General features: G+C 40.4%; 2 protein-coding genes and 1 long non-coding RNA gene across 16 annotated transcripts in view; 2 read left to right on the top strand and 1 right to left on the bottom strand.

The window, feature by feature from the left end:
- The window catches only part of GFRA1 (GDNF family receptor alpha 1), a 183,388-nt gene extending 181,136 nt beyond the window's left edge, over positions 1–2,252 (top strand). The window contains exon 9 of the mRNA XM_083616723.1: positions 691–2,252. Within this exon, the coding sequence (XP_083472849.1) occupies positions 691–861 (171 nt within the window). The 3' untranslated portion in view covers positions 862–2,252. The remainder of the gene's footprint in view (positions 1–690) is intronic.
- LOC310763903 lies at positions 1,896–25,699 on the bottom strand. The gene is made up of 3 exons (XR_014548903.1): positions 25,595–25,699; positions 23,385–23,466; positions 1,896–2,542 (listed from the first exon to the last, which is right to left on the bottom strand). It is a non-coding gene; the product is annotated as an uncharacterized lncRNA (long non-coding RNA).
- LOC310763898 (uncharacterized protein) overlaps positions 24,054–26,022 on the top strand; it is a 110,235-nt gene continuing 108,266 nt past the window's right edge. For 4 of the 14 annotated variants that reach the window (XR_014548894.1, XR_014548897.1, XR_014548898.1 and 1 more), the window contains exon 1: positions 25,885–26,022. The gene's annotated coding sequence lies outside the window, so the exon portion shown is untranslated. Of the gene's footprint in view, positions 24,081–24,770 lie in introns of those variants that run through there. The other 10 variants (XR_014548890.1, XR_014548891.1, XR_014548896.1 and 7 more) reach the window with 8 other exon arrangements.

Below are 26,022 nucleotides of genomic sequence, written 5' to 3'. Positions count from 1 at the left end.
GACATGAGCCCCCAAGGTTGTCCAGAAGGGAATCAGCCCCTGGGCTGAAAAAGGTTCCTCTCCTCTATCCTGTATGGGTTATGTCATTCTCCTGCAAGGCGAGGTCTACCTTGACATTGAGTCTTTCTCGGTGGCCTTACCAATGTGGCCTCAGTATCCTACATCAGTACCTGCACAGCAAACTAACGAGTCTCTTTAAATACAATATTTAAAAAAAATTGTTTTTATGAAAAAGCTTTGCTTACCATCTCAAATCACACTTGGAAGTCTCAACCTCCTTTGTATAGAATAAGGGTTAAGATACAACCTTGATAGAAGGCTTTGTATTATTATTATTATTATTATTATTATTATTATTAATTATTATTATTATTATCTTCCTCCTCCTCTCCCTCTCCCCTTTGTTCTCTTCTTTAATCTTTTCTCTTTTATTTTTATTTAGATTAGTTTAGCTTTTATTGTATTCTGTGTTGAAAACTTGCAATAAAAAAGTTGATTATCGGATCACACTGAAGTATTACTAGGAGTTTCCGCCCCACGCCAAGACTTTCTAGATCACTTCATTCTAGTGAAGCTGCCTAAGTAGCTTGCAGGCGCGCAGCAAAGTAGGGATCATTGAAGAGCATTGAAAAGATGCAAAGATATGCAGGTGAAAATTTGGTGACCAAAGGAAATGATTCTGTTTTGCAGAATGCTCTTGGGAAAGGAAGCGTGGCAGGCGGCTCCACTAGTCACATGTCCTCTGACAATTCATCTCCTCTTCGTATAAGCATCCAGCCAAGCACACTTCTCATGCTGGTGGCAATTGCACTCTCATCTTGCTTGTGCCCACGTTCATCAGAAACCTCATATCTGCTTTAACAAAAGGACTTGTACAAAGAAAAGGAAATAAAATGAAGTTGATTTGTTCCATGTCCTCCTCTGTTAATTGTTCTGATATAAAAGTTCTAGGAGCTAAGTTGAAGCACTTTGCTAAAAAAAAAAAAAAAAAAGTTCTGGATTGTCATCCCCGTCTTCATTATATTATATCATATTATATTATAATTTCCTAATTTTTAAAGGACGCTTCTTGTGTTACTTAGGAGCCTTGTGAAATACTTGATGCAGTATTACATTCCAAACCCAGAAGGCTTTGGGACATGCAATGTTTTAAAAGAGATGGAATGTCAATTTGCATGTAAATCATCCAGATTTCATCCTTTCCTTTCTTTCTTGTTTTCCTTGTCCTCGCCTTTAAAAAAAAATAAAAATCTGCCCAATAAAAAAGAGGCCATGTAGCTTAGAATCCTGCTTCTCTCTTTTGCAGCACAATTAGCCAGGGAGTTCTCCTGTGCAAGACCCATTGTAATAAAGGGGATCTCAGCCAGAGCATTTGAGTGCTTTTGTGCAGTTTCCAATTATTTCAGTGTAAGATGAGAGCAAAGACACACCTTAGCTGAAATCGGTTCCAAAGCCAAAGTCATGGCTTCCAATTGGAGTGGAGCTGCTTTCAAAGGGGATCCAGGATACCCTTGATTTTTCTGACAGGTTTTGGGCCCTTTCCATGAATATTTGCTATATGGACCTCACAAAGACGTGGCTGCCTGGGAAGTCTCCTGCATACTGAGGAGGCAGCAGTCTTGTCACCTGCTCCCTTGGCAGACCAGAGACCTCTAAGAAGACAAGGGAGGCCTTGCATAAAGAATTTCCTGGTGGATTTTGGCCTTGACTGTTTTTAATTATTATTATTGTCAAATTAAACATATTTTGAAGTATATATATTAAAAAGGGATCAGGCTGTTGACATATGATGAATGTCTTCCTGGAGTGTGAATTTTATGAAACTTCTTCGTGTTTATAGATGGCTACCAATGTTTTAATGTTTTAGCATTCTCTTCCATGTTTATATATGTAAGTGGTTTTGCAGTCCTCGCTGTGAAACCATTGTAAGTCATATACCAATGTAATACACGTTTTCTTCAAAATTTCTGAAGAAATAGAGAGCGATATTAAACTTTCTAACACTGCTTTTATTTTTCTGATTATGATCATTTAGCCATGACAAAAAGTAAAAAAGAAAAGAAAAACATATCCTATATTAACGAGAAACAACCATTGTGAATATTTCAGTAACCTAAAATTCTTTTATCTTTCTGAGGATATATTTTAAAAAAGACAGAAAAGTTCAGCTATACAACTGTTGGTCTTCTTTATTGTAATTATACAGTTTAGTTATTTTACTGTTGATTGAATAAAAATGACATGAATCTTAATTATTCTAAAGAAACACCATTATCTGCCTATATTTGCTTCTGGGGAAAGAGGTACAATATAAAACTTTGGCCATTTTCAGTTCCTTGCCCAAATACAGGAAACAACAAGCACAGCAGATGGCTAGAAGGTATTGCTCCATTTTCTTCCACACAAACAGAGGTGTGGGTGTTGCTTGACCTTCTACATGCCGTGCTGGATTGCAGAATATGGAGCTTCCAAATAGCTGATTATTTCACATGCTCAGTATATCTGATGTAGTAAGTAGTACAATCTTTGAGCTGAGGTATTCCTGCAGACATAATGGAGTTTCCAACCAGCTGATTGGATATACTAAGTGTGTTAATTTGGCACCCAGTGGTAATGTTCCATATGGACTGTGTTAGGACATCTGAACTAGATCTAGTGTAGCTATGGGGAACCTGTGTCTCACCTGATATTGCTGGACTACAGTTCCCCTCAACCCTGATCATTGACCATGATGGCTGGGACTGATGGGAGGGAGTGCAACATCTGAGGAGCAATCCATCTCTGTTCTACTGCAACGAGGGTAAATTGGTGTTAGTGGGGAGGCAGCATCCATTTTCTTCAAATGTGTAGTGGAAAAACTATAACATGATCCAGAAATCAGTAGAAAGGGGCCACAGTGAGTATGAATTAGTGACAGAACTGAGATGACTCATCTTACTACCATGTGGAGGACTCCCTGGTCCTGAATGGGGTAACTGTGCCCCTGAAGGACCAGGTGCGCAGCCTGGGAGTCATTCTGGACTCCCAGCTGTCCATGGAGGCAGTCAATTCTGTGTCCAGGGCAGCTGTTTACCAGCTCCATCTGGTACGCAGGCTGAGACCCTACCTGCCCGCGGACTGTCTCGCCAGAGTAGTGCATGCTCTAGTTATTTCTCACTTGGACTGCAATGCGCTCTATGTTGGGCTACCTTTGAAGGTGACCCAGAAACTACAACCAATCCAGAATGCGGCAGCTAGACTGGTGACTGGGAGCAGCTGCCGAGACCATATAACACTGGTCTTGAAAGACCTACACTGGCTCCCAGTACGTTTCCGAGCACAATTCAAAGTGTTGGTGCTGACCTTTAAAGCCCTAAACGGCCTCGGTTCAGTATACCTGAAGGAGCATCTCCACCTCCATCGTTCTGCCGGGACACTGAGGTCCAGCGCCGAGGGCCTTCTGGCGGTTCCCTCACTGCGAGAAGCCAAGTTACAGGGAACCAGGCAGAGGGCCTTCTCGGTAGTGGCACCCGCCCTGTGGAACGCCCTCCCATCAGATGTCAAAGAGAAAAATAACTACCAAACTTTTAGAAGACATCTGAAGGCTGTCGTCTAAGCTTTTAATGTTTAATAGGTTATTGTATTTTAGTGTTATGTTGGAAGCCGCCCAGGGTGGCTGGGGAAACCCAGCCAGATGAGCGGGGTATAAATAAAATTATTATTATTATTATTATTATTATTATTATTATTATTATTAGTGGGATTCTGCTATGATAGAGACAGCTATTTTAGTGCAACCCAGTGAGGCAGATAAATGTTAGCTATTTACAATGACCAATAATTGTCATGTGTAACTGATTGGCGGAGAGTTCTGCTTCTATTTGCCTTGCACAAAGTGACTAAGGCAGCAATCCTATATCTACTTACATAGGATTAATCCCCACTGAACACAATGGGATTTACTTCTGCATAGATATGTATAGGATTACACTGTTAATCTGTGACAACAGAAGCCAATATGTGACATTGTCACATTAACACATTTAGGATTAAGATGATTTCAGTAGACCCAAGAGAGTTTACTGCAGAATGATACCATAGTTTGAATTGTAAAGCACTAAGAGTTGCAGGCAAAGTATCAAGTTTCTTTTCAAAAACAAAAACCCAACAGTAGTCATTTGCTTCCAGCTCATGGGACTGCTGCCATGAAAGGTTTGAAAGATCAGAGCCTTGCATGGTTTAAAGGATTTTATTTGCTATATTGCCCTTGTGCATGATTCAAGTCATTTTGATTTTCATTCATTGAGACTGACTCTCTATGAAAGATCAGGAGGATGTTGTTTAGTGTCTAAAAGGGATTCCTGAAGCCTTCGGATATCATCAGATAGGCAGCACTTGTCCTAAGGACTGTCTTTATTCTGAATCTGGTGGCTTGGTGGCACTTAAAGTAAAGGAGTAGTGGCTACATTATCAACAATGATTAGCTTTTGATGTTATTAAAAGTGGGAGACAGCTACACAAGACAAATGAATTCATTATTTTCCATTTAGTTTGTCATGTTTCCAAGTACTGCATGGCATATCAAACTGTGCTTGAATTTCCAGATGTATTAAATATTTTTACAAGACAATTCTATATCAGATGGGTGGGGAATAATAATAATAATAATAATAATAATAATAATAATAATAATCCTGTAAGTATTCTGGAATAATTTCAGGCCCACTAAACATCATAGAATATACAACCTTACTTCTTTTAAAGTGATGAGAGACTACAAATGGCTTTTCAATAATGTTTAAAACTTATTTTTGAAAAAAAAAATTAGGGCTGTTGTACACATTGACGTTATTTGTTTTCAGGGGCAGAAAATGTTAGTTCCAAGTGCATCAACAACAGTTTGAAGATAAATGTATCACGTGGGTACAATTGTTTGAAAGCCAGGATTGGCTGTGGCACCCTGTCAAGAGTATATTTGAAAAACCTGGCTTTGTGCTGTGTAATGTGTGAAATAACCCACGGAGGATACTATTATCAGTCAACTTTAGTGTATTTTTCCATGTAGAAACTAATCAAAAAATTGCCTGGGGAGGAGGTAGTGACAACATCAGATTGTTTAATACCCACAACTGTAATTCCTTGTAATGGTTTTAATGAGTTATTTATACACGTGACTTTTTTTACTTTAAGTAGCAGAAACTTGGCATTTCCCCTCCATGCATGCAGCGATACTGATCTACATGTGGAACAAGACTTGAACACAGAGAAGATTCAGGAGAATAGTCTACAGACACACAAGACTGCTGTGTCGGAAGCAACCACCACAAGTGGATAGGGGCATATGCTGACGGATGCTATTGTGTTCAGCAAAGTGTACCACTAGCCCCTCTTTCCACGAGACATGTTGTTGGTTTTATCAAAGATGACAGTGCTGATCATACTTTTAGCAAGGAAGATCCTTGAATAAAGGTAGGATATGTGTATCCTGATCAGGGCCAATATCCACACCAATTATTGTTAACTCCAATATAGTGAATTACTTATTCTAAATAAATGGCCTGGACTTTGACTGAAATTTATTTCCCCACAACATCTCTGGATAAATGCAGAGATTTTTTATTATTATTATTATTATTAGTTGACTACAGCATGGACAATGTCAATATAGCAAGGTGACCTTGTCAACATAGTCATTATCTACAGCACTGAAGTAAGCAAATTGGTCCTTTTTTCTTTTTTGCCTGCTTCCATCTACTCTAATTGCACGTATTGAGTGCCCAGCAAACAAAATAACATTTGATTTTGTGTTCTCACTGTGCATGTCTGTTAGCTACAGAAAATGCATGCTGCACAAAGAAGTTAAGAATGCAAGCGCCTTTGCATGGTGATGACGACCTGTATTGGTCTAAGCTGATATTAAGGACAGGGAAGCCAAAACCATTTTTAATGCTTTCTTTTAACTTTCATTGTAAGAAAGTACTGTCATTTCAAACTGCAAACACACTGTACATTTAAAGCACATTTCCTCTTCTCCCAATGAATGATAGGAAGTGTAGTTTGTTAAGGGTCCTGGGAATTGTAGCTCTGTGAGGGGTAAATTACAGTTCCTGGGACTGGGGCTTTAAATGTATGGTATGTATGCAGCCTCAGTATCCCCATCAGCATTTCTGCATGATAGTTTCTCAGATTTGCAAATGCACCGCTTGCTCCAATAAGGCTAGGGACCCCTACCCACATCATTGAACTCAACGGGACTTACTTCTGAGTAGACAAAAGCAGGCAGGATTGCACCATAATTCATATATTTAGCTGCAAGAGGTGCTTCAGACATTCTATAGAAGTAAGGGAAATAAGAAGTACAGATGCATAATTAGATAAAAACCATGCACTTTGTGATGCGTTCTGGGGGCTGCAGCTCCAAGCAGATATTTATAATTGCATAAGTTCTGTAAAACATTAAGGTTTATGAGGGCCATCGTTTTGGGAAACAAATTAACAATTTAAGGCATGCTCCATGAACCTGCTCCAAGATCATGAAGTACAGTGGAACCTTGGGTTACAGACGCTTCAGGTTACGCGATTTCGGGTTGCGCACCTTGCCGAACCCAGAAGTACCAGAACGGGTTACTTCCAGGTTTCGGTGCATGCGCAGAAGCGCTAAATCGCACTTTGCACATGCGCTGAATCGCGACCCGCGCGTGCGCAGACCCGGTGCTGCGAGTTGCGAACGTGCCTCCCGCACGGATCACGTTTGCAGCCCAAGGTTCCACTGTATTAGAGAAATGTATAGAAAACTACTCAAACTGTGGGAAGAAAAGGAGAACCAGCATCCTTTTTACAAATGCATTCCATCTTGTGCCTTGCAAATTGTGATTTTCTTTCCCCTAATTAATGTTTCTCAAATGAGGCCAGGAGGATGCTTGGGAACAATTTTAATCCTATGAGAAGCTATTTTCCCAAACTGTTGAATATTGAATTCAGCAACAACAATTCAGGGTAAGGATTTGAGAAACGAAAGATGAATGGAACATAATAAAGAAAATTGATTTTGTAAGAAGATTTGTTGGTGGGTGAGCGAAAAGTCAGAATAGCATCAGTGTCCATCCTCAACTAGTGTGTGGTGAGAGGTTTTGTGAGGGAAATAAGAGTCATAATGGAGGAGTATGAATAGCTTGCTTGGTTAGCTAGTTAGAAGATGAGCAGGTGGGTCTGTACCCACCCCCACCCTGCACCCCAAAAACATTGCTAACAAACCTGATACTCTGGGATACATTTCATCTTAAAATTAATAGTCAAGAGTGAGTCAGTAAAACTGTCCCTCTTTGCACCAGTTTAGAGTACCAGGCATGCTTGCACATACGTAGAGGGAGATCGCCAGTTATGTCAAAGGAGGCAATTGATCCATCTGTGCAAAGCGGTGCACATGGGGATTGGCTCCCTCTGCTATAATGGATGTTGGAGCTCCAGCATCAGATACCTGGATCAGAGCACCTTACTAATTCTTACTTAAATGGCTCCAATATTATGGCTTGGCATTTCCCTCTAATTGCTGACTGAATGAAACAGTTCAGGTTTGCTGGAAAATTCAACATGCTCATTTTTCTCCTGAAAATTGCTCTGTCTTTCCAGCTCTTACTTATTTACTTCTAAATGCTCTGAATAAAATATTATGGCAAACAACCTTTAACTAGCCAGCTCTTCATATACCTGGGGGCCAAGAGATCCCAGCAGTCATTATCTGCCCTCCTGCATTATGCATTCCTCAGATTCCAGACAATGTATGCTAACCCACCACTTTCCACAACATCACCTCAAATAGATTTGCTTGTGATGAACTTGGCAGAAAATTAATCCAGTTGACTGTGAAGGATTTCTCATCTTTTAAATATTTGCTTTCGCTTACCAGCTCACTTCCTCCTATGACATTTCAATTAGCGGCCATTCAGAGTCTCTCTGACTTTGGAAGGTCATTTTACTTTTGTTCCTTCTTGTTGCATTTTCCCTCTCAAAAGTTAGCTTGGCATTCCCTCTCCCTTTCTCCACATTTTATTCTTTTTATGGAACGGAAATTTGATCAAGTCCATCAACATCTTAATTTAAAGGCTCTCTGATCAAAAGCCTGTGAAAACATGGCTGCAAAGAGGAGGAGGCAGCTGGGTACACTTCCCATGGGTCTTGGAGGGCTAAGCTGGCCAGGGGGGCCCTGCCAAGGGCCTACCAAACTTATGGTGTCATGCCAAGAATGCCCCGTGTCTCCCAGCCGACTGGGGGCTTAATGGGCAAAATAGCCATGGGCAAGATAATCATGCCTGTCTGTATGCACTGCAAGGCTTCAACAGTAAAAGCTGGACCTGAATTACTGTGTACTAGCATGTAACGTCAGATCAGATTAGGTGCCACCATGACGGCGCATTTCATGGACAAGACTCCTGCCCTGGGCCTCAGACAAGCTCTGTATGGGCTTGTGTAAAAGTGATTTGCTTTGTTTGCCTCAAAATAAGACAGCTAGTCATTTTCAGCTTTCCTTTATCACTTACAATAGACTTTCATTCATATTTTATAGTAATGGTCTTCAAAACAATCTGAACTGGAATCTGCCCTTTCTGCCACTTTAGTAATTAGTAGTGAGGGGTAGCCAACGTAGTGCCCTTCTGGTGTTTTGGACTACAACTGCCATCATCCCCAGCTAGCATGGCCAGTGGTCAGGGATGGTGGTAATTGTCCACAACATCTGGAGGGCATCACATTGACTATCTGTGAATTATATTCACCTCTGTTCATTAAACATTTAACCTGTACTTCTGAAGTTGTTTGTATAGTATACTCCGTTCCTTTCCATTTTCCTCTCCACCACCACCAACACCAACACCCTGTACTCATAAGTCTTCTATATATTTTCATTCATTGACCTATAATAGTATTTGGGTGGGTGGGTGGGTGTGTTGGCTTTTGATAGGAATCAAACAAGGCTTACCTTGTCCTATACTTTGCTTCTAAGTAACTTAGATATGGGATGAGTAGCATGTGCATTGTTAACATATAAAAATAAGATAATGGGGTAAAGGCAGTAAATGTGGTAGGTCAAATGAGATCAAAATGGATGCTGGGTGGAGAGAGTAACCTTGTAGCTTTCAAATATATTTTCTAAATCACATTAAGTCACATCAAGACATCATCTGCAGAATCCACTCTCAGATATTTTCAGTGGTTGTCAGCAATTGGTTGAACAGAAGAGTCATCCGTTTGTGGGTCTTCACTGTGAATGAGTATTTTTAGGTAGAAAGGGACCTGATGCAGTAACTTAGAATTTTATGAGTTGTATCAAATGCTATACCTATTCAGAGTTAACCTACTGAAGCTAATGGACATGATTAACTTAAGCATATTATATTCAATGGGTCTACTCTAAGTAGGACTCAGATACAATCCTATACTTTTACAACTCACTTTTTTACTCTTTGGCTAGTTCATACTTACAAGCAAAGGTGGCTTTTAGGCAATCAAATATTTAATTCATGCCCCTGCTTTATTATTTAGGAAACTTGAGGCTTAGCAATAAATAAAATCCGCATTTCTCCACTTTGTTTCATTTGTTTCTCTTGGGATAGGCCTTGAGCATCTGGACTTTATTAAAAGCCGCCTCTTTTATCCTTCTTATTCAGTTCTGCCTGTTCTAAGCACTGCTCCTGTTCCACCAAGGTTTTCCTCCCTAAAGGTTTCTCTGACCATTTGACTACAGCAGCTGCAACTTCTGTCTCTTTTCCTCCATCAGGTGCCAACAGCAGAATTTTGTCATGCAGCCACTAGGAGTTAATTACTGACTGGATATAGCAGCCAAGTTTGAGGCCAGTCAGAATGAGATTTTATTTTTTTTACCCCATCTTGCCTTTCTTTAATACTTTCACATTCCTGCATATTCGCTCCCTCTGTTGATGTGTCCTAATCTCATAGTTGGGATTTTCTATGACTTGGTGAGAATTGGTATTGTGTATTTAAGTATGATTGGATTTCTTATAATCACCAGAGTATCAGTCTAATCAACCTTCTTTATGATGGGCAAGATCTCCCTTATAATCATAATATCCTGAGTGTCTTCAGCACCTACAAATACTGGTAGAAAAGCAGAGGAAACAAAACAGCCCGCATAGCCAAACTTTTATTTTGCCTTGAGGGGAGATGGACTTCCAGAACAGATAGCAGAGCTGATCTGGTAGATTCAGAAGCCATTTCCCTTCTAAGGTTGCGTTTCCTTCCAAGTGTGAGAGCTACAATTTCCAGAGTGGTTTAACCACCAATCCTTCCCAAGGAATTCTGGGAATTGTAGCTCTGTGAAGGGAATAGTGGTCTCCTAACAACTCTCAGTACCCTCAACAAACTACAGTTCCCAGGATTCTTTTGGGGAAGCCATGACTGTTTAAAGCAGTATGATAGTCCAGTGTACTCCAGATCACCCCATTCTGTGGGCATGAAGCTGCAGGTTGTTACACCAATGGATTGTTTGAACTAGTGTTTTCCCCTACACCACATCCCTAATTCATCCATGTGAACTACTGCAATATTTAAAAGCAGATTTATTCCCACCAATGAAGTAAAACTTCCAGGTATGAAAATAAAAGAAAAATCATTGAGTTTCTATGGTTTTAATATTACCCTCGTATCAAAGCTAATTGCAAAAATGTTGTACTTCTTCTAGAGTCATATACAGGCTAATAAAAGATAATGATGCCCCATTTCTCAGTCAACTAACTTTGTTGCTTTCCATTGAAGTTCCTTTTTTTTTTTTTTTTGGTGTTTGAGGGCTGGACAGAAGCTAGTAAGCTACTTATTGTGATAAGAATTTATAGGAATGTTACCATTTTTCTAAATGGCATGAAGCTCTAATCTGTTCCCTAAATTCCCTAAATCATTTCACACTGATGAGCAGAATTTCTGTGAAGCAAGGAACTTGAATGGGTTTCGGGAACTGGTGCTGGTACTTTAGTGACCTTTGTCCTATAAGGTCTTCTCTTTACCACACATACTGCATTGCTTTTAGGTAAGAAGAAAGCCTGTAAATCCAGTCACAAGGCCTACAGAGATTCACTTGAAGACTTGAGGGTGCCCTGGTTTTGCTTAAAGTGATTTCTATGAAGCTGTATCTCTCATTGTGCAGTATTGAAAATGATTAACTGTGATTAATCCTGCTCATGCTGGGAAAAGCTGTCTGAATGCCCCTGTCACCCATGAATTTGTTGGAGTTTGTGTTATTTTTGTATAACGTAAGTAGTTAAGAACTGCAGCAGACAGGAAATAGAATGCAAAGTTTGGATTAAATAATTTTATACTCTATTAGAATATTACAGGGATTATATGGGGGTAGGGAGAGATCAAATAAATTATAGCATTTGATAGCCAGAATATTAATATACACTGTGAGTGGGCTCTATAAAAAAAGATCTTCCATTCAACTCTGATTTGAATGACAAATTGCCCACCTTAGTTTCTATTTGAAGGCTATCCTCGTAGCAAATATTCATTTTGCTAGCTTTTATAAATGATAAGTACATTGTCCTAGAGATTTCTGTATCCTCCTCCTCTACCCTTCCTGAAGTGTACAGTGGGTCAGGCCTCCTCAATCATTCTGTCAGGTACATTGCTGTTAAAGAACAAACACTACTATCCACTGTTTCCCCTTGACGCTGATTTAGACTTGGAGTCCATTCTTTGAACTCGTGACTTTGGAAGCAATTTTGTTTTTCTTTATCTGTTGGTATAATGCTCTCACACTATGCGCAAAAATATACATAGCTGAAAAGGAGAGTGGGGTGGAATACCAAATAAACTTTAGTTCTTTTTAAATTAAAAAGAAATAAGTAAATGTCATCTTTTTGTGGGGGGTCAACAATTCCATTACAGGATAATTGCAAATGCTTTGACTGTCTGGAAAGAGGCTGGGAAGAGGCAGTTAAGGAACATTGCATCCAATTTCTGATTGTGGCCTGGCAGACCAAGCAATAGACGGGTGGCCCTTTAAAGCAGCACACACGGCAACTGGCACTGTGCAACTGGATAGGGCGTCCCTCATATAGAGAATGAGCAATGGCTGTCAGATGGAAATGGTTATGTGAACAGAATGGCACACTAGCCATCTGCTCATAGTTTCTTTCTTGCTATCAAAATCCACAGGACAGAAACAAGAGGTGATGCAATTTTTCAACACAAAGCTACGGAAACAGTGGGATATAGAAGGAGATGGCCCTTCGAGACTCCAAACTTTTAAGAAGTTCCAGCCTTTTATGCTGAAAAAAACAATGGGCACTCTAACACTGCTTTAAGGAGCTATCCAATGAAAGTTGGGACTAGCACAGCAATCCTATACACACTTTTACCTGGGAGTGAATCTCAATGGGATGCACTTTTGAGTAGACACAAGTAGGATTTTGCTGTATACTTACTGGGGAGTAAGCCCCACTGAATGCAGTAAAAATGCATTAGAATTTTGCTAAACATCTCATTGGTTTCATTGGAGTTGCTTCACAACAATAAGGATTTTGCTTAATTTTTAATGAAGCTGCCTGCCCGTACCATTAAATTATAGCATCCTGCAGTGAACTGCATGACCCAGGAGCTCAGCAAAAACAGGAGCCACAATTTCTGTGAAATTGAAACTTGAATCAGCCTGGTACTATGCACACTTACTTCAGAGCAAGCCCTGTGGAACTCAGTGAACTGAACATTTGCTATGTATGGCAAAAGCCAAAGTTCTGTGAAATTTGCTCAATGAATAATTTACAACTGGATTCTTGGCCCTGATTGAGGAATCGGTAAATAAAATAATAGTGTGCACGCTTTTGTTGGAAAGCGGATCATAAACATCCATGATGCTTTTGAAGAGCACCTTTCTGAGAAAACATGGAGAAGGAGTAGGATGGTTCCAAGCTCACTATTAAGATGTAAGTTACTCTGCCCTTGACAGCACATGAGACATTGGTTCAGAGAGTACAGGACATTTGTTTGGTTATCATATCTAAGTCGTGTGATAGCCTACTTAGTACCTCCATCAGTACTACTAAGGGTCTTTAAAGTGTCTGGGAGAAAGATGTGGGTGTAGAGAATGACAATGCAGTGTGGAATAGAATCTACAATTGGAAACCTTTCAGGTCTGTCTCTGCACAAGTCAGAGAAAATTTCCTTAAATTATTGCAACAGTGCACCTGTTGGGCAAGGGTCTCATTGATGCTGAAGAGGGTGTCCAGCTAGAGGTACTACGTACATCTTTGGTGGGAATGTGTCCAGCTAGAGGTACTACGTACATCTTTGGTGGGAATGTGTGAAAGTGAAGACTTTTGGGAAGAGAGTACTTTGAGAAATGGAGATCATCAAGAGAGAGAGAGAGAGAGAGAGAGAGAGAGAGAGGCCATGGGCTGTGCCTGTTATCTATAGTCATGGATGAGAATAAGAGAACTTTATGTAAGATGCTGGTTTTGCTCATGATTGTGGCAACTAGGCCTGTTGCAACACAATGCTGGAAATATGAATGCTGCATGTCCATTGACTCTCTGCTCTGCCTCCAATGGAAAATCTTACACAGCATCAGCATGTTATTTGAGGTCAATCACTTTGAAACAAGGCAAAGCACTATTTACTTCATGAACAGGACTGATACAAGAAGACATATCCCATCACAGTATGACCATATCTTAAAAGCTTGAACTGAACATTTGGACTCCTCTGACATGCAGCATAACCCATAAAAACAGAGAGCAGAAGCTGTCTAGTACTGGTTGCCAGACGATGTTTAAATTTTCAGTTTATAAGTTTTCAAAATAATAATTAACTGATAAAAGTTTAAATAAAAGAACAGATGCTCTAACAATGCTGTGAGATTCTTTGCTGTTTTCCCACAATAGTCTAACAAAGCACGACCACTTGAATTTGAACATTAAAATGAACTATTTATAGATTCAAATTTCACTTTATTTATTTGTTTATTTAGTGAGATTAGACATTATTACACTTTTGACTTAAAAAGGAGGGAAAGCATATCCTATTCACAGTCTAGACTCTTAATATGATACTTTAATAGTTTGTATAGAATAAAGCTAGCAAAGGGATAAGTGGAATGTTGAAGCTGACACGAGCTAGCAATAAAGCCTAAATTCCTTATATCCTCCTTTACCAATTATGGTAACTCTTATGCTGCAGGATTCTTACATTCTGGGTCAGGGAAAGCACATACTACAGGTGAAGAGTCCAACATTGAATGCTTATTTCTAAAGGGAGGGAGGGGGAGCAACAACAGCTCTGTGACAGAACACCTGCTTTGCCTCCAGAAGATCCTATGTTCAAGGCCTGGTGTCTCTAGTTTAAAACGATTAGAGATAAGGTCACAGGAAAGATCTCTGCTTGAGACCCTGGACAGCGGCTGTTAGTTAGAGTAAACCTAAGGTGGGGAACATTTTCCAGGCAAGGGCCACATTCCATTCTAGGCAACTTTCCTAGGGCCACATGCCCATTGGGGGGGGCAGAAGCAAAAGTGGGCAGAGCAACAAATGCAAATGCTACCTTTATACAGCAGGGTATTTTCTGCACACACATCCCTCTATCTTCCACCCAGGCAAGCAAGAGGCATTATCAGAGTTCAAGGACACAGTTCAGTCAGGCAAAATAACCTCATGTTGTAAAGCAGAACTGATGAAATAGAGAAGCCTGGGCTATATTTGAGCCCTGGCCCTGAGGTTCCTCCTCTCTGAAGCAAATAATATGGAGTTGGATGACCTTGTAGTATGGCCTGAAATAAAGCCATTTCCTGCATTTACAAAAAGTTCTTGTCCAAACAATGGAAAAAGAGTTCTGGCCCAGTGCCACATGATATACCAGGTTTTATGTGTAAGCTCTTTTCTTTAAATGCAGGGTTAAATCTTCTGACTTTATCTTTGTCCTGAGTTTTAAATACCACCAGTTGGTACAGCCCCAATGCATTAGCCATATCCAGATGTTAAACTGTAAGTGATGCCCTTTGAGGTATGCACACAGCATCTGAAACAGTTGTCCTGTCAGTTCATGGAGCTGCTACTGTATGTGACATGGGACCAGGCTATGGAAAGGTTGCCTGCTCACTTGAATGCTAGGACTATCCTCTATCAAAGGCAACTATCTCATCCCATAATGATCCACACACAGTGTTCCTCTCTAACAGTGCAGGGTGCACCAAGGTAGGAGAGTCAACAGTGGATGTCATGCAAGACCTGTGTTCCACACTTGACCTCTATCCAGTTGCTTGCTGCAGCATATTAGGATGAAGAAGGGGAGGGCACAGCAGCAGTGAGGTCAGTATGGTACAAACACGCCGGTAGAGGCAGCCAGCACATTAACATTGCGCTGACTTTGGCATGCCCCTCCCTCCTTCTGTCCCAGTATGCTGCAGTGACTCAGCCAGACTCAGCCCCACTTTCCCATCCGCTGCTGGCCAGAGCACACGCTTTATGTGCAAAAGGTCCCAGGTTCAATCCCTGGCATCTCCAAGCAAGGCGGAGAAAGGCTTCTTCCTGGAACCCTGGAGAGCTGCTGCCTGTCAGTGTAGGTAATATTGAGCTGGATGGCTCAGTAGTCTGATTTAGTAGAAAACAGCTTTTTTATGTCCCTAATACGCCTCGCTCTGAAAATATTTCAAGAGTTTGAAGGTTTGCATACTGATATTGTAGCATTTTAATTATGAATTCCCCTGCCCCTCCCCTCTGATTAGCTATTGTGCTTGCACAAAACCTTCCAACTTGGTTTAGAAAAATGCTGGTAGTAAAAGATGCTGCCTAGTACACATGAAAAAATCTGTCTGTGCAACCCAGTCCTTGTCTGTGTTTCTCAGTTGCCTCCACTCAGAGGCATTCTGCATGAGACATTAACCTTACATTCACTATCCAGGGCTATTAATTTCACTTGACTTCGTGTCTTAAGGTTAAAATCATTAATCAGAGTTTCTATCATTAGCTCACTTTTCTATTAAGTGATTGTGATCACTTACTATTAATGAGTCATGAAGTTTTAATAAATTTTTCTTAGTGCGAGATTGCTAAACAGTAATTATGACACACAAGGTATGGATGGTTTCCTCCTCAATGTAATTTTTTGCCTTATGTTGATAAAAGAAAACCAGAAAACAACTTGTGGTTTTGAGGTGTCCATCTCTACCATTTTTACAGGCAATTAAAAAAAAATCTAACACATATCTATTCTTTCATTATTGGTAGATCTGTTGTATATACGAATTTTTATGAATCTTTATGAATAAATGTTCTGGTTGTGTGTGGTTTACATAAAATGATTCCAAGCCAAAGAGGCTGATTACAAAGCCCACAATTAAAATATGTAATAGCAAAATCCCATGCATACGTACTTAGAAGTATGTCCCATTGTTTTCACTGGGGTTTATTCCCAGATGTGTATAGAATCTGGTGTTTTATACATTTAGGACATTTATATACTGCTTAATCATTAGGATTTCTAAATGATGGACATAATAATAAACCACACAGAGAATAAAACACTAAAAAGTCATCATAAAGCCAAACACTACCTTAAAATGCCTGCTGGAATAAGAAAATCTTTGACCTATTCCCGAAGTTTTGCAAGAAGGCTGCCTGCCTAATTACAGCCTAACTCTTCTTGGACTTTTATTTCTTTTGCAACTGTAGGTGGGCAACAAGATTAATCTTCACCTTTCCGTTCTAATACCAAAACAGCATAGCAGTAGTCATGCCATAAAAGTCATGTTTGCATATATGGCTTAGATTCTACCCCCCGCCCAAAAGAAAAATATCATGAGGCAACCAACGCCACATGCATAGCTCTGTCTTGGCTGGTTCTTCTGTGTTTAATTGACTGTTTAACACACAACTGCCACCCTTGCACCCATTTAACCATAGGATATATAAATGTGATATAAAAAGAAGCTAACCTGGACCATGAAACAATGGGAAAGGTGCATTAGAAAAACCTAATTTGTGCTGTTTGTAGCTTTACTCCAGCTTATATTTATACCAATATTGGTACTGTGTCTCATTAGCAGTCCACATTTTATTAGGACCATTACGCAGGCATTTATTGATGCATAGGAGCCAAATGATCTGGACAGAACAAATGGTAGAAAGGGCTATAATTGTGTCCAGATGGATTCACTAGTATCTTTGAAGACATTATGAGTACTGTGACTGCTGGAGAATTTGCATTTTGACAGTCTGCTAGAACAGTCTGATAGAAGCTGTATTTCTAATGTCTGACCTCAAATTGTGTCTTTTGATTAACCCAAACTTAGCTTTTCTTATCTCTGGAAAGGTCTCACATCCACAGAATCACTACTTTGAAAACTTCTCTTTCAGAGTCAAATGTATAACTTGTCTCATATGATATTGGCCATTGGCAAGAATTATTTATACTATCAGTTGTCATAATCTCTTTCAGAGGACCAGTGAATATGTGGAGGGATTGAGGTTCTTGGGATCATGACCCACTCCTGGCTTTCATGCATTCATCTGCATTCATCATGTGGAACATGCATGCATGAAGGCTCTTCTCCCCATGCAACTTGGTGCCCTGAAAATGCAGAATACACACACACACACACACACAGAGAGAGAGAGAGAGAGAGAGAGAGAGAGAGAGAGAGAGAGAGAGAATGAGCCTACATGTGCACAAGTTCTATATACATGGGCTCTGTTCAGAGAACCAAGTGGGAAGCAGGAACCACTGACGTGAACCTGACCGCTGCCCTACACATTCACTGGTCCTCTGAAAAGCACTTTTGCTGTCTGGAATCTCAACGCAGCTTGTTTTCAAAGGTCTGAGGAACTGCTGGCTGTGATCTAAGCAAAGTAAAGCAAGTCACACTGAAGAAGGGGTTGCTGGTGATGCCTAATTAGTTGTAGAAGGGAAAATCATCTTTTGACCCAATTCATGTGACCGCAACCATGGGTTAAAATGCAATGTGGATGGAGCCCACTCCATATTTCATCAGGCAAAATGGGTTGGGTAATTTGGCCCTGGAAGTCAGATGGTATTCACCTACTACACCATTGGCAGGTCCTTAAAACTTATTCCTATATATAGTTCTGATACAGAGAGATGCTGCATAGAACTGAGAATCTGTATGCTGCCTGCATTCCTTCCTTTAAAGGATGCCAAGTGTCATAGTTCAGAGATTTTGGATGTGTTTCCTTTGTGCCTGGGATAGCAAAAGCCAAATACTGCTAGTCTCATTATCCCAGCTATATAGGCGATTCAGAAGCTCTTGGAAGAAGTAGGAAAAATCTATAAAGTTTATTATTATTCTACAGACTGTCTCATGTTGGCAGAGTTCAGTATGAAACAATATTAACACTTTCAGTCAAAAACTTCTTTGGCAACTAAGGAAGGGCATACATTTAGCACATCCAATGCACATTTAAAGCAGATGACATCCCCCAAAGAATCCTGGGAATTTTAGTTTCCCCCTCAAAGAGCTCCAATTTCCCAGCATCCTTAACAAAACTTAGTTCCCAGGATTCTTTGAGCAAGGTTCTTTGCTCTAAGTATGTTTTGTGGATTTTCTCAAAGATTCAACATAACTGATTTCTGAGAGGGGATCAAAGGAGGTGAGGGGTCTGGAGGCCAATTCAGAAGAGGAAAGAATTGAGGAGTTTGGGTATGCTTAGCCAGGAGGCGAGAAGAGATGATACTGTCACATAATTGATGGAGCAAATTTGTTCCCTGTGCTTCCAGAGGTTAAGATTTGAACTAACAGGTGCAAATGGAGGATTTATAAGGAAGAACTTCCTGATGACACAAGCTGCACAATAGTAGATCGGGCTGCTTTAAGAGATGATGGATGCTTCTTAACTTGCCACCTATCTGATTGCCACCTATCTGGGATGCTATAGCAGTAGATTGCCTGCATCAACAGGGGTTGCTGACCTTTGGGATCCTTTCCATCTCTGTGATTAGAATACAGGCAGCATGCTTGCACACTGTCCCATGTCAAACTCCCTACCAATAGAAAAGAAGAAAGGTTCTAATGTAGTATTTTCTCTATGCCAGTTTAGTTTTCTGTATGCACCAAGCAAAATGGCACCAGGGCATAAGTAAGATAGGATTGGATCCAAGAACACCTGGCAGAAGGCAGGCAAATAGCAAGCTATATTACAGTATAGTACATCCCTCCACTTGGATGCACCAGTTATCATAAATGTCACTTCCATCCGAGTGTTGCCCACTGACATCCCCACATCTTCCAAAGTGATTACATGGGGATTTCCAAAAGTATGAACTCGACTACATTTAAGCCTTTCAGTTTAATAGTACACAGTTATTTAAGCAATAGCTGAACATTAACAGTGGATAAGCAGGATGCCATTCTATCCAAAGTAATCTTTATGCCAAAAAAGCATTAATAATGATCATTTTTATCACTTTGGGTAGGGATGATTAACTGATTAGGCCAATATTGTCCTGTGACTACTGATTGTTTCCAATTATCCTTTCTAGAAAAGCCTATGTCCCAGCTTCCACTACTTTGCTGTAAGCAATATTGTGAAATCATAAATTCATAATTCTTATCTTTACTGTGCTGAACAAGTGTCTTTGTGTGCTTTTTACAAGGCCCTGCAAGGCTGTGCGTTTTGCATTTCATCACTCTCTAGGTACACCTTGGCTTTTAAAAAAATAATGTGAGGTTTTAAGCAAAGAGAAACACCATTTTAATTTGAAACAATAATGCAATACCAAGGGAGTTATGGCTGAAAGTTCATAACCATGTGTCTATCAGAGGTAATTTCAGTTTAATTGCACCTAAAATTGATGACCAGCTAACAAATAGAGAATACTCATAATGGCTTTATTTAAATATCCAAGGTCAGTTTATGTTTATGAGCAGCTTCCGAAAAGTGAGAAATGTGGGCTGGTGGATTCACCCCAGCTTGAATACTAGCGCACTGCAGCAGCTTTCCATTCCAGAGATCCCCATCTACCTCCACCAGTGAATGCCAAATTACAATGGGCTTTTCCAGACAAGATAGCACCCTCTATAAAATCCCTCACAAGAAAAATCTCGTCTAGTTTGTTTTCTGCGTCAGTTTCAGTTGCATCTATGCTTGCAAGCTATTCAGTGCTTAAGTGGTCCTCAAAGGTTACAATGTCCATATAAGTTATAAGACATGATATGGTAACCTAGGACACAACAGGGCTTCCTGAATTAACTCCCTGTGTTAATGAGTGAAATGGCTGGCCAAGCAAGAAAAGTGACTCCACAACACCATTGCAATAGCTACAACAGCTTCCCTTTTTATTTTATGAAGTGTTTTTCCTATCTTAGTGCCATCCACCAGTGGGAAAGGGCATGTGAAGATTCCAACATCTTCATAAACCACTTGGATTAAGGAATTGAGGGGATGCCAATCAAATTTGCAGATTACACCAAACTGGGAGGGCTAGCTAATGCCGTAGAAGACAGAATCAGGATTTTTGAACTTTGATCCTTAGATACCAAATGGATTTCTGTTTTGGTAAGCTTCTGTCCTGTTCATCATTGAACCACCAGATTTTCAACACTATCCTAGTAAAGCCTGCTGCTGATGTTTTCCATTTCCACCACATTCACTAAAGTTGGCTTTTTGACTTCCCCATAATGGAGAAGGGCTGTTGTTACTCTGACTACTAGTGACAATCTAAGCTTGACAACCAGCTGATATGGAGCCTTGATGGGCCATGCCTGAGTGACCAGCTGTAATTATGTACATGTTGAAAACACCATCTGACAACATGCTGAAGTACACTAATGCATTGAAAACAATTGCCCTTAAGCAGAGCACTCTTCAAAATGAGGGACAAAATGAGGTATATAAAATCCCCTGGGAGGACCTTAGCTGTGAATATGAATTTAAGTGCACCTGAAGAGAAAAAACAGAAACAGGCTTGAGAATGAAAAGTGACATGAGTCTCTCCTTGTGTTTATTTAAATCTCCCACTTATAAAACTAGTGACCATTTTACAATCTGCAAAGCCTCTTCACAAAATATCTCCGCCACCTTCTGTCAAACCTCTAGCAGAGGACAGAAACCTTTTGCACAAAGCCCTGTCCCTACAGAACGCCAGGCATTGCTGGGGTTTTTATAAGTGACAGAGGGTGTTTATTACATGGGAAATCACCGTCTTTTCATAGGAAATTGGTCCCCTCGTGATTTATGTGTGGATTATCTCCATGCCAAAGTAACAGAAGGCTGAATGCTCTGATGATTTAAACTGTGTATATGTTGAACATTTGTAAGCTCAATGTTTGTGGTCAAAATGCCCTAGGCTGGTGATGTTACAAGAAACCAGAGGAACAGATCCATTTAAAAATATTTATTATGAGGCAAATATCACCTTTTTGCAGGAAACTAAGGAGGGAAACATTTAAGGAAACCTTTTGATGTTCATTCCAACTATAGCAATCAAAGCTTCATTTGAACAGGCACAGTGAAATATGCCATAAATCAATAATCTGCATCATATGCTGACTGGAGGAGGGGATGTTATGTAAATATGGCCTGGACACTGGCCATTTGGCAGAAGCAAGGAATTTGTTTGGGTGAAGGGGATCCATCAAATTAGCAGATTAGAGAGTATAATTTATGGAGAGAGACTGAGGTAAAATACAATTCTGCCTCTGTTATCAATCCCCTATTCACTAGTCTTGTAAAATACAGTTCTTCACAGAATCACATTCTCCAGGATGATAATGTAGCCATGAATTGATAATAAATAATCAAGTGGGAAAGGGGGAAAAACATAGGTTTTTTTCAGGGGGATCAAACTTGTAGAAGATGTACAGTATAATATCTGAGGAGCTAATACAGGCTAAGTTCATACCATACATTTAAAGCATATTTAAATGACAGTTCCCAAGAGTATTGGGGGGGTTTCAATGTGTGGTGTAGATGCAGCCCTAGGTCCTGCTCCTCAATATCTTTAGCAGCAAGCAGTCTAAATCACCTTCTTAAAGGTAAAAAATTAAATTCCAGTGTTTGTGTGGGGATTAGGGAGTGTAGAAGGAGAAAAAAACCCATAGGATTTCATTTAGTTTAAGTATGAACAATTAGAGAGGATAAATTCTTGTTATTTCATTCCAAAATGCTCTATTTTCTGTTACTTCCCTAAATGAAAGAATGATCACACCAAACTATAAGCATACAAATGTAAAAGGGTGTCGGAAAGGAATAAAGGAGCAACAAAACAAAACAAAACAAAACAGACATCAGAGGGACAGTCAAACAATGCTTCCTTGCAAAAGAAAAGTTCTCCAATTGTCCATGTAGAGCAGTTCATGTAGGGCAGTTCAAAGGTGTGCTTATTCATCTCCCTCTGTAATAAATTTCTAAAATTTCTATTAAAATGTAATGTAGCCATGAATTGATAATAAATAATCAAATGAGAGAGGGCAACATACATCACAGCGCTGTGTTTGAATGGGATAATTCTAGAAGATCTGTATGTGTGTTCTCCTTGCCTTTCCCCATTTCACAAAGGATTGAGGCCTAGGGTTGTGAGGTCCAGAGATCAAAGACCCTGAAATTTCAAGGCCCAAATCTGATATTTAGGAGTAACCCTAGTGATGTCACAAGGAGGGCCCTGGTGGTATCATTAAGCATGAAACATTAACCCTGAAACTTAAGTTTGTGAATGGTTCTTATGAACAGCAGATGTTAATAATGAAATTGCCAGTTAGTACTTTAAGCATTTAATTTCCTTCTCACCTCACTATTTACCCACACACACCCTTCACCAATACTTTTATCATTATACAATTGATTACTCTTTAAGGTGCCCCACTACATTCTTGCTTGTTCAGAATAAAATAAAGAATATACATTGGAACATGTAACTTTAATAACAGCGCATGAGATCACCTGCAGTGCAGGTCTACCTTTCTGGCATATAAATCAATCTGGAAGAAGTGAGGAGTGATGGGGGGGGGGGCGTGGTGTCACTATCACAAAGGAAATTAACATTCTGAACCTCTTTCTGAAATCACAATTTATTTCCCAAGCCCTGTGTTTAAGGCACAGTATGTGATGGGTGTTCCAGTCCACTTAAGTAAAGATGTCAAAGATACTCTTCACCTTTCAAAACTTCTATTTCATGCACAGACACAATTTATTCCCCAAGTTCTGTGTTTAAGACACAGTTGGAGGAGCCAAAAATACCACTGGGCTAGCAGAAGGCCCCTTTCAATCTAGATTTTATTTGAAACAGTCCTGGTGCTGGAAGGGAAAAAACCTTGCTGGACTGGGATTGGGAACTTCCCAATTCAGCCTTTTATTTTCTTCTGCCTCAAAGGAAACTCCCACATCACCCATTTACCCCTGAAATGATTTTCTAGTCTCCACTTCACTCTAAATGAAGATAAATAAATAAAATACCTTTTCCAGGCTCTCCAGTCTCCACTCAGTCTCCCAGCACTCCTGTCTCCTTGGGTCAATGTTTATCCTTGCCTCCTCAGAGCTGGATCCAGAAGAAGTAGTTATCCAGTAATTGTGGAAGGGAGAAGAGGCAACAGGTTTGGTTCCTGCTGCTGCTCTTCTTCATATGCTTTGTTACCTTTTGTGCCCCCCCCCATGCCAGGCTCATATGTGCACTCATAACTGATTGAACTCCCCTAAATCTGCCTCTGCTCATAACCCTTCTCCTGTTTAGCCCAGTCCATTTTTTCTCTCTTCTTGTACCATCCCTCTCACCTCTGAACCCTGGAGGCAAGCGGTTAAATGGGAGGAGGAGGGCACCTGCCCTGAGAGGTTATGCAATTATTTGCAACCAGCTCCTGCTGTGCTGAAGCCTGCAAACTGCATGCACAGTCTTGATCTTAATAGTAATAAAAACTTAAAGGTGCTCTTCCCCACCTGGAGATCCAAGCCCCTACTACTTGGGGGGCTGTGGTCACAGGCAAACTTGAAGAATTCAGATTTTCCCTGGGGGTCTGGCAACCCTAGGAAAGAGACCAGGGGCTGCTTCCTCAAGTGTAGACTTTGAATCCTGAAATGCAGTGTGGAGGGGAGCTGGGGAGCTTGTCTCTTTGGCAGGAAATGGTGGACACCATAGCACCTGCAGGCACCATGTTGGTAAGGCCAGATGTAGGTAATATTAAACTAGGTAGCCTAACTGCCTGATGGGGAGTCCTGCATTCCTGGCACAAGGCCGCAGGTTGAATCCTCAGCATAGTACTGGCAACTGAAAAGATTTGTAAATACGTGGGGCAGGGAGAAAGGAGGGATACTGAAGACATAACATCTCCCCCTCCTCCAAAGCATTATCTTGAGTTTGGGGGCAGAAGTGAAATTCAAACCCAGGTCTTTGTGGCTTATCATGGCTCACAAGTCGAGTGCCAGCATTGCACCAGGAGTCTTCTTGTAAAGACTTCTTGCCCAGGCTCTCCCTGGTCCATAAGATAGAACTGTTGTTTATGGCGAACACTTTTCTATTTTCTAAATTTCTATTTTAAATCTTTCTTTCTTCTTTCTTCTTTTACTCCTTTTTTCTTTCTTCGTTTATTCTTTTCCCCCTCTTTCTTTCTGAATATTGCTTTATAGATGTATAAATTATGTTTATGTGTCTATGTATGAAATTTGTTCTGTATTTTTCTTATTTGATATTCTTTTTTGTATTCAATAAAATTTATTAAAAATAAAGTAAAAAAGAAAGATAGGACCTTGTTTTTATTTGTCTGAAATCCCTGAAATTCTGTTTTCAACATGCATTTATACTATTGTTTTACCAATTTTGTGCTGGATTCTTGTTTAAGATGTATTGCTTTTACAATGTGTGCGTTTTGGTTTTTTTAAAATTAAGCAGTTTATAAATGATTTTAAATAAAATACATGTTCACATTGATTGATCCTGAGGCAAGCACCTTACTAGGCCCGGCAGACATATTTTAACTAAAAGAGAACTACTCAAACCGTAGGGAATCCTAAGTTTCTTTGGGATGGAGACCACACAGTGACAAAAGCAGTGTGTTCATTTGTTTTACAGGTATGACGTGTTCAAGAGCCCTCAGAGCACAAAATGTTGGCAACTCAAGCTGAAAGGAAGGAGCCAAGCCTCCGCTGCCACAGCTTCCCCTCAGCCTGCTTCTCCTGGTGCTGGTCCCTCCCTCCTCCCACTAGTAACTGCCATTTTCCCTCAGCCGTCATGTCCTTTTTGTGACATCATAGGCCGCCTGTAGCTAACGGCAACAGCTGAGGAGGCATCAGCACAACCTCCCTAGCTAGCTAGGCCTGACAACTGTGGGGCACCTCAGCAAAGATTTGATCATTATTAAAAATATTTATAGCCCATACTAAACTCAGGCTTTTGACCATAGGTTATCTGTCTTTGAAGAAAAAGATGGAATGGACATTTGTGAGGGACAGGGATATTTATTTAGAAAGATAAGGTGGCTTGCACTTAGGCCCTGCAGCGCTCTTCATTGCTTTCACAGGAGAATGGGGGGGGGGGGGCGTCTTAACAAAGCCTCACCAGCTTATGGCCCTGTGGTCCTCTGCATTGCTTTCATGTGTGGTTTTAAGAAAGCGTCTCACGGGACTGGCTTCACACATCCACAGGAGAAAAGAGCACAGAGAAAATAAGCTCTTACCCAGATTGCTCCACCACCTTCTGCTTGGCAACTTCGTCTGCTATCTTCAGGCTGCCACCTTGCATAGGTTCATCTATTCATGAATATCCACCAGTTTCCTTTCACAGATCATCTTCACGTACATACATACGCACATTCAAAACCTCCCATCAGCCAGCTTTCAACTGCCTTCAAGTCATAATCCCTTTCAGGAAGTGAACTTGCCTTATTATCCTGCCACAGTATCCCACAGCCAGATGATCACCTCCAGCAAACTACCAATTTGCCTCCAAACAACTGAGGGAAAAGACTGCTGAATGTCTCAGCTGTTTTCTGCTGGGGAAGAGGAAATGGCTCACCTTTATATTCACTCAGCTGCCATGTACTTTGTTGTCCATAGTCAACGGTAACAGCTGGAGATGCATCAGCATAGTCTCCTCAGGCTTCAG

The sequence above is a fragment of the Podarcis filfolensis genome, assembly GCF_964270895.1.
Source record: "Podarcis filfolensis genome assembly, chromosome: 5".
Lineage (NCBI taxonomy): Eukaryota > Metazoa > Chordata > Lepidosauria > Squamata > Lacertidae > Podarcis > Podarcis filfolensis.
This window is presented reverse-complemented; position numbering and strand designations above follow the sequence as displayed.